Source organism: Pygoscelis adeliae, unplaced genomic scaffold, assembly GCF_000699105.1.
Source record: "Pygoscelis adeliae isolate BGI_AS28 unplaced genomic scaffold, ASM69910v1 Scaffold1, whole genome shotgun sequence".
NCBI lineage: Eukaryota > Metazoa > Chordata > Aves > Sphenisciformes > Spheniscidae > Pygoscelis > Pygoscelis adeliae.
In genome coordinates this window covers 2,848,452-2,857,626 of record NW_008824051.1, presented here as the reverse complement: position 1 = coordinate 2,857,626, position 9,175 = coordinate 2,848,452, and the positions used below count along the sequence as shown (strand labels likewise).

The 9,175-nt window shown below is 46.7% G+C and overlaps 1 protein-coding gene across 1 annotated transcript; it reads right to left on the bottom strand.

Moving 5' to 3' along the window:
* Positions 1-6: 6 nt before the first annotated feature.
* Positions 7-9,085, bottom strand: LBH (limb bud and heart development). The gene is made up of 2 exons (XM_009333626.1): positions 8,963-9,085; positions 7-777 (listed from the first exon to the last, which is right to left on the bottom strand). The coding sequence occupies exons 1-2, from the start codon at positions 9,083-9,085 to the stop codon at positions 577-579; spliced, it is 324 nt and encodes a 107-aa protein (XP_009331901.1). The 3' UTR covers positions 7-576.
* Positions 9,086-9,175: the final 90 nt, after the last annotated feature.

The window sequence follows — 9,175 nt, the reverse complement described above, 5'->3', positions numbered from 1 at the left end:
ACAGGCTCAACAGCAAGAGCAAGAAACCCAACTACTCCTACGGACACTCACGTTACCCTAGGAGGTGCCGAACCGGGGAGAGCTACAGGCCCCTTGTCAGTAGAGCATTTAGCCATGCTTTGCTACGGACACCCTTCCACCCCCCGACACACAAAATGGAAGCTGTAAGAAAGGCAAATCTGAGAGATGACGGCTCTGTTCTCACACTTTTAGCTGGAGGCAGCCACCAGCCAAACGCTGCCGCCTCCGACCCTCCTCCCCCTCCCCAAGCTCCCCCCTCCAGCAGTCCTCGCATGGTCACCCTCTGCCATGTGCTTGGAATTTCACTGCTGCCTCCGCCTCGGAAAAATACAGATAGTGATCTCGAGAACAGCAAACATTTCTCTGTGTTACTTCCTTCCTTCCTCAGGAGGTCTGGTGACACTGAGGGCTTCAGTTCTCAATACAGAGAATACAAAAAAACTAAGATCTCGCAGGTGCAAAATTGAACTTGTCTTTTTTTTTAAAAAGACTTTCAAAAGAAGTGTGGCTCTTCCTTCAGAAGGGTGCGGTCCCTTGCCTTTCCTCAGATACCATTTATTGCTCCTTGTTGTCCTTCTTTGCATCTTCACAGTTTTCCTCCTCCTCTTCCTCCTCCTCCTCCTGCACGAGGAACTCTTCGGGTGGCCATCTCAGCTCACCGCTCTCCACATCGCCCTCCGTTGGCTCTACCACGATTGAGGGCAGGCGGTCCTTCAGCTTACAGTAACGGTCGAAGTCTGAGGGATCGGGGAAGATCTGAAAAGAGCCAAGAAACAGTCTGTGAGACAGGCTGCGTTCAAGCAGTCTTAGCCAAAACCCAACTCTCAAGACACTTGGATCTTCAGGGCAGACTAGTCTGGACAGAGTAAGCTACTGAGTGATGGGAAGACGAACTTGTAAATAAGCTTCTCGAATCTCTGACTATTGGAAATAAGCACTGGCCAAGAGGCTTCCAAAGCACATGCTTGCTTGGATAGCGCTCAGCAAACAGGCACCTGCCCTTTCAGATATTTATCCAAATGCCCCACCACCACCACCACCGCTTCTGCATTAATGCTTATGAGTTTGCACACTGAGTTATCTCGATCAGAGGATCTGAGATCTCATTTCCTGCTGCTGGTCAACCTACACAAAAGAACAGGCTTGTACTCCAGGCTCTGCTGCTAGAAGGGAGAGGAGGCATGTGGCAACCCAGTGCTAGAGTGGTCCAGACCCTTGTAGCAAGGGCCTGCATCTTGTATTGCTCCAGGGCCACAGCACCAGAATGAAAGAGAAGTTCAACTGCATTTTAGAGATAATTTTGGCAGTGTTCTGCATGCTGCAGCTACCATACATCAGCAGTGAAACTCAGCAGGAGGACACTCATTTTGTGGAAGGGTTGGAGACTGGACCATATTTCTTAAGGCAGGAGGTACCTGTGGCATAGCCAGCAATTATGTACCCTGGTGCAAGGAATATGAGGACCCCCTTATCTCCAGCCTCAGTTTGAGAGCAAGCTCTCATCTGCTTTGATCTTTGTGATTCCAGTTACAAAAGCAGGTTCCTCATCCAGGAGCCCTAAGCATTAACCACAAAGCATCATACTCTTCATGCCAGTCACACAGGTACCCACCACCTTGGGAAGCTCAGGCCCAAACCCCAAAGTGAAACATCATCCTATCAACTTGTTCTGCAGCCACGCCATTAATTAACCACACCATTACCTCCTTGTCAATATTCAGTCTTCTACTGTTCAGCCACATTTCTCCCTCGCATCCAAAGCTTTCTGGCAACCAGGTTACCAACTGAGAAAGCCATCAGGTTGCTACTTAATGCAAAGTCAGGCAAGGTAACTTTGGGAGGGGGTGCTTGGGCAAGCAACTCAGTCTGAAGGTAACACACAACAGGAGGGCTCTTTGCAGACAGCCATCTGGTCCTGGGGACAGTGGTGCAGGAGTGAGGTCTTTGAATGCAGCCACGTTGACATGGGCATTGCAGTATGAGCTACTTGCTATTAGTCACTCCCAGCACAAGTGAGATAGTAACTTTCTTAGAGCTTTGTGGCTTCTGCTTGGCCAAAAAAAGGCAGTTTCAGCCACGCGGTGCATTACTGGAAGTACAGTCAGTGGCTTTTAAGCATCAACATGTTATCTAAACTTGGGATAGGAAAAAAATACCCTTGATATTACATGGTTTAGAAGGTTGCAATGGAAAAAGTAGTGTGGTTCAGGAGGTTACATAAGCTGATAGTGTCATGAAAATAGCCTCCCGTGCAAGAAAAATAGCAGTATAATAATTAAACTAACCTTTGGCTGCTATCATTTTAAGCACATTAGGTCAAATTGGAGCAATTTCTTTGAAAATAGCCTGCCAAATTTTTTTTCCAGAAACTAAGTAGTAGTCATTTCCTTACAAACAAATATCCCCGAAACACGGTGTGCAGATTTTTTTAATAAAAAAACCCTAGCACAATCTTATCTCAAACAGCTGCAGGACAGGCCGAACCCAAGAAGGTCAGGATTTTTTCCACTAAGTCATGCTTTTTAATCGTTGAGGCAGCATGAAGTGAGATGTCGCAACTGCACTTTCAAGGGGTGTGGACAGTCAATGGAAAAAATACCCAAAGGCAGATTTCCTCGCATGTGATGAGCAGGGCGACGCAGCAGGGCAAGCACAGGGACCAAAGGAAAAAGGGTTTCAGATTAAGACTCTGTTTACACATCTGGGGAAGCCGGATGGAAAAGTTACCCCAGCCAGCCTCCCCACTCACTCCAAAATAAGCTGTGTTGCCAAGCTCTTTATAAAAAGACAAGCAAGCACCAGCTTTCTGCTGTCCTGCACCAGTAGTGCCATGCCGTATTTGTTGGTCCCGTATGCCTAATCTGGTCCCACTCCAGATTTAGACAATGGGAAGAAAGAAACAACTCAAACTTGCAGCACGATCCCCACTGGGAATACAGCAGCTCAGCTCCAACCTGAGGGTCTGAGCTCTGCACCCTTTGCACAGCAGCTCAGCTCTGACCTGCGAGCTCTGCACCCTTTTGCACAGCAGCCAGGACAGCTTGTCTAGCAAAACCTTCCTACAAGCCTTTCTGCTCACATTACTCAGCTCAGGCATGTGGGAGGAAGACTTTGCATCTCCCCACCACCTGAAGAGTACAGCAGCAATGGGTTAACTTCTCCCCCTCATTTATCAGAAGGAGCCACCTTGCACACAGCTGAAGCAGATGCCTACTTCTGGCTGATCTGGTCACTTGATGGGGGACAAGTGACAACCACCAGCTGGTTATGAAGGCTACCTAAAAGCAAGTTTAGCAGCAATACAGAGGTATCTTCCTCCCCCTCACTTGCATGAGGCAGCACAAGGGGCTGCAACTGCTTCCACAGAGCCCCCCCTTCTGTAGCTGAGCCCTGACTCCTGGCCCATGGAGAGACACATCCAATACCTTTAGAGCCCACAGGGGACATATATCGCTTCTTACACTACCCAACACAGCTTCTCACTCACAGCAAGCCTAGTTTTCACAGGCCTCTCCAGATTAATATTTTGGGAACTGCTCTCCCCATGGACTGATCCAGATCACATTCAAATCGACCAAACTCTTGCCTTGCAGCTAGAAAGGGCAGTGAAAAGCAGAACTTGAAATGAAAGCTTGAAATTATTTTAGAAAGATCATGTTTGCCTCTGTTTCAGATGATCTAGCTCTACTATCCTTGAAAGAAGACTTGGCAACAAGAATGGAAAGTTTTCATTGCCCTGGGGAGGCTCATACCCTCTCTCAGCATTCAGAGGGATGGAGAAACACCAAGAGCAGGAGATATGTCAGACAATTAAGAGGATTAGCTCAGAGCTACCATAATCCAAGTGACACTTGTAAATTTAAAACAACTTCCACATGTGTACTCCATACCAACACCCACAGTTAAAATGCTTGTCTCCCTCCCCCCATGGGGCCGAAAACTATTTCAATTATATTACAGGGAGACTAAGGTAATGAGATCTTTCCAAATTAAGTTACTGTTTTGGGGGAAAGCTTTGCTTCATTGTAATACTATACAAGACTGGAAAGTCTGCACTGAGAGGCATACCACTTCAGGTATAGGATACACCCCTGATGTACACATATCGCTCATCCTCCCAGTACTAAAAAGCTAAGTTTCACGACTCTTCAGCAGCATCAAGTCAATATTCCAAATCCCAAATCAGCATTTAAGTTCTTGAAATAAAACTTTTCTGCCATTGAGATGCATGGCAAGCTCATTTCAGGAAATATTTAAATAACCTCTGTGTCCTCTTTGGAGGAATTTTTCAGCTATAAGAAGCAGTGCTAATACATACATTTACTCATACAGTAGTCATGACTCGACACTGAGCTCCATCTAGTATGCACACAGCAGCCTGTGACTCAGGTTTATGAACTATGACAATTCCCCAGTCACAGACAGATTGCCCTATCTTGGGGGACAGCGGCTGGGAAACTTCATACATCGTAACAATTTTCCAGAGTAACAAGGCATCAAGTAGGGAGAAAAAAACATGCACTGAGATGGTCTGATTAGCTGCTGTCTTCAGTTTGCACTTCAGTGGAACACTTTTTTGCACAGCATAGCTGCAAACACAATTAGTTTTGGCTCTGTTTATCCCACACCCTGCTTCTGCCTTCATTTAAGGTCCCAGACCCTGGAATACACATTGACTCAGCCTACTAATCTTGTCTAGTAACCATGCATCGGATGTGCTATGTGAACAAGTTATCCTAAACTCACTTGCTATCACGACCTTTTTGCAGCACGGTCTCAAGACCTTCCACAGTAGCAAGCACCAGCCCTAATACAGGACTTCCCCTGCACAAATCAAGGCTGCACAGACACGAAGCACCTTACAAGCAAACAAGACAATTAGAGAGGAAGCTCAATTTCCACCCTTTGCCATCAGCCCCTGGGTCAGTAACACATTAGTCCATCAGTTTACTTGGGGGAATGCAGCAGTTGCAGCCCAAACCCCTCAGCACCAAGCACCACAGCTCCTTGGGAAAGTCAGTGCTTCACTGGTGCTGGCAAAGAGGTGTTGCATTCACTAAAAATGATTTCCCCAACAAGACAGATGACCCAAGCTTTCGCCATAGACACTGGATGGAGCATTAAGCCTATTTACCTAGATTCAGTCAGTCTGACATGATTCACAGCTAGCTGTGGCTGTGATTAACCTAGACAAATCCTAGCATGATGTGATCATGACTTAAAGAGCTCAAGCTCCCCAAGACAACCAAACCCCAGCTGATGGCATGAGGCAAGCTCAGCCTTCACATGCCCAATCTCCTAAAAGGGAGCCTAAGGTCCCACAGGACCAGCAAGCCGGACAGACGAGCATGCTACTTTGCTGCAGACCAGCTAACTCAGGACACAGCATTTGCTCAAAATAAACACTTCGGGCATCAAAGTGTTTGCAGTTGTGCTCAGACCCCACTCCACTTCCAAGAAGCAAGGCAGGATTCAGGTCAAGGTACTGTTTTGACAACAGCTCTGCGAAATGATTAATTCACCCTCAGTTTCAGTAGGATCATTCATGTGGCTGAGATGGCATCAGAGGACAACCTGGCAGAGTGCTGATGAGGCTTTTTGGAGAACGGGTATATCTAGAGGCTGGAAAATAGCAAATGGTACGTTAGCTCCAACTGGCAGTGAAAAAGGCTCAGCTCACCGGAGACTGCCAGGCAGGAAGCACATGAAGCCCTCCATAGGCACATCTGTTTGTAGCAGGGACATCTTGAGCCATCAGCTGCATTTCAACGAGTTTTTTGTTTAGTAAGTCCCATGGGAATTATGGGACATCTATTAAAGATCCAGAAATAGCTCTTCACTGCAGGCACAAGACCCAGCATGACATCATCTCTTCAGCTGCATCTTCTGTCTATGCCACCCTGCCCTGAGACTCATGCCCTGATTTCACCATTCACTTCTGCTCAGGCCCTTTAAATCTCTTGGCTGAACCATCTGCTGCTCAGAGAGCAGCTTTACCTCACAAATACTGTAATAAAACTGCTTTACCTAGAAAGGTTTTGAAATTAGCACATTAGCATTCAAGTATTTTGCCTGTTAACTGGAAAAAGGCATTTCTGTGCTGAGAAAGCACATTTTGCAAGTGAAACTGTACAAATCACTAAGACTACACAGGCAACTCAGTTATCACTGATACGACTTCTGCAGTCTGAGTTTTCACATCATTGCTTAAAGAGCAGTGATGGCCAGCCCACCAAAGGCCAGGAAGCTTCGCTAGGGGGGTGCACACCTTCAGCTGATGTCTAGACAGACACTCCAGAGCACGAGCAGAGGAAAGGGGGTGGAGGAGGCAGAAGGAGAAAGTCAACAAGCCAAGATCCCTCCATAACCAGCGAGACAGCCAGGAGCCCTGAAGTTCAGTGAACTCCATGCGACAGAGGAATCAGATTACTGAAGTTTATTCTCTGTATGAGTTTGTTTCCTCAGCTTACTTCCAAGTAAAGGCAAAAATACTTTGACACAGTACTGGTTGGTTGGACAAGTCTGTCTGCAGCAGATACTGATGTGCTTTACAGATCCAGCAAAGCTGCTGTACCATATCCTCTGGCCAGTTTCATGTCTGCACATGGTGGCAGAAGCAGCCCCCAGGCTCACGGCTAGGATCCTATGGACCATCTCCCAGGCAGTCCCTGCTCTACACAGCCCAAAGGGGGACATTTTGAACCTCATTTTGAGGTCATCCCTGCAGTAAAATAAATACAGGTTCTACTACTAGAACAAGAGAAACTGTTGAAACTAAAAGCTTGCCCCTCTCAGTTCTGGCTCCACTTTTTTTTGTCTCTCATAGCCAGCCAAGGGCTGTTACACTCACATCGTGAGTGCTCAACTCTGCAGATCAATGGAGGAAGATGTGGCAGCTTCAAACAAGCCTCAGCGTAGGAGCAGTCATGCTCCATTAGCCCTGTCTGGTTTTAAGTTATTGCACTACAGCCCTCAAACTAGCATACAATTTTCCATGTACCAAACTCTCTCCATCAGCAAGATGAAGCACAAAGTGACAAAGTCTGAGGTAGAACAAAGAGTTCATGGTGTGATTTGCATCAGATTTGTCCTTGCTGTTCTAACTTGAATTTTCGACCGTTTAAGGATGCTTTCAACTTACCTTGATGTATACTGTGACATTCTCAGCCTAGCAGCCAGAAGAAGGCTGGAGCCTGCTCCCCAGTCCTCTTCATAATAACCTGATCTAGAGACAGAGCTCACACACAGCCCACATATCACTAGTGCCCCATCAGGATCTTCCATTTCAACACCTCAACCCTTTCTGCCATCAGTTTGGCTTACAACAAAGTGAAGTACCAGCAGGCAGTTCCCAGCTCCTGCAGGCATTTGAAAAAAGTCATCTATGACTAGACCACTACAGAGAAGAGATCCAGGATGCATAAACCCTGCATAGATATGAGTCGTCAGTATGTATGACTCACACACCTTCAGGTTCAGATGATCCACTCGAAACTGAACAGGCCTGTTCTCCAGTTGGCCCAAGCAGACTTATCAAGGTCATTAGCACCTGGGGAAAAACCTCACTGAAGCAATCATTAGAACAAGCAGGGCACCTAGATTCTGCCTCTCACTGGAAAATTTGGATAGGTAAATAGAGGCATTTGACCTGACTGGGTTAAGCCTCTTCATCTGGTGACCCATAAAGACAACTGAACATCCCGTGCAGGCTAGTTTGATTGCTTCAGGTTTGTAACCATTCTCATTGCTGTACGCTCCCTCTATAGGAGAGGAAAGAGAGGCCATATGCTTTCCACTAACTCAAGCACTGAAGCAGAGCACAGCTATTTCCACACACAGGCAGTAAACCAAACAACTTGTACTATCCAGATCCAGAATTCTGACCAAAAAAAGCAATGCATCCCCTTTTCTTCCCGCAGCTTCGGCTTCTGCTGGAGGCCTCAGCCGTGGCCCGAAGTTCAGTTGATTTCATGCTTCAGTGCACTGTTACTGCCTTGTAGCTCATTTTTCAGATGTAAATATGCAAGCATACAACAGCACACCTCATTTGCATGCACGCTTAGAGCAACTGCCCCATGCAGGTTGTGTAACATCTACAAAAGAAGAACCCTGCATTGGGATCTGCCATTGAGAGTCACCAGATACACAGACCAGATGCAAGTCATCTGCATGCACTCAGCACCTCTGTTAAATCTCATCAACAAGTCTCCTGGAAGAGTAGGAAAACATGGATCTAGTAGGCTAAGATGCACAACTTGCCCTCTGATTAACTATAAGCTAAGAAATGAAAGGGATATTGAGACTAAAGGATTAAGGCTCAAGCTAGTTTCTAAGACCACCTCTTCACCCCAGTCATTGATCTAGAGTTTAATAGATGATTACATTGTTCACAACTTTCAGAATGAATGCAGCTTCAGGTACTGGTACCTCCAGTGACATTTAAAGGCTTGTTTAGGCTGTCCCCAGCCTCATTGGATCTGACTGTTAACCCCCTCAAGAGAACAGGCCCATCAGTCAGGAAAACCAAGAAATGGATCAAAAAATTTAAGTGCCATATAAACACCTCCCTCCTGCTCTAGGCAGATCATTTGTATGCCACATTACAAAGAGATCCCAGAGCCCTCTCAGCCCGGTTGAGTGGGGCAAATCCTTCTTTAACCGACCTCCCGGGCTCCCACTGAGCCCCCATGAATGCTGAATGCGTGGGGGCTCGATCGCTTCAGAAACAACCAAGTCCTTTGCCAATCCAGTCTGATACCAAGTGAGATATTTTAGACAACCGGCTCCTGCCAAGCAAGCATTCCAGTCTGTTGACTAGTTCTCACTACAGCAAGACCTGCTATTAGGTCAGGCTATGGAAAGGTACATTAGACCGAGTTTGCACTCCAGCCCAGGCAATACCATAGGGGATTACTGCCTAAGCAGCCAGCAAAGCACTTACCTGATATGACAGGCCATCCTTGCGGGGGCTTAGCCCAATCTCATCCATAGCTGGGGTGTTCATCATCACCTCAGTCATTTCAGCTGATCTCAGATAATCAGGGCTAGAAACAAAAGAGAGCATTCAAATCATCTGAGGGGCTCCAGAAGGGCTGAGCAAGATTTAAGTAGCATCGGGAAAGAAAAGCCCGCAGAAGAGGCTGTCGGCAGCCTA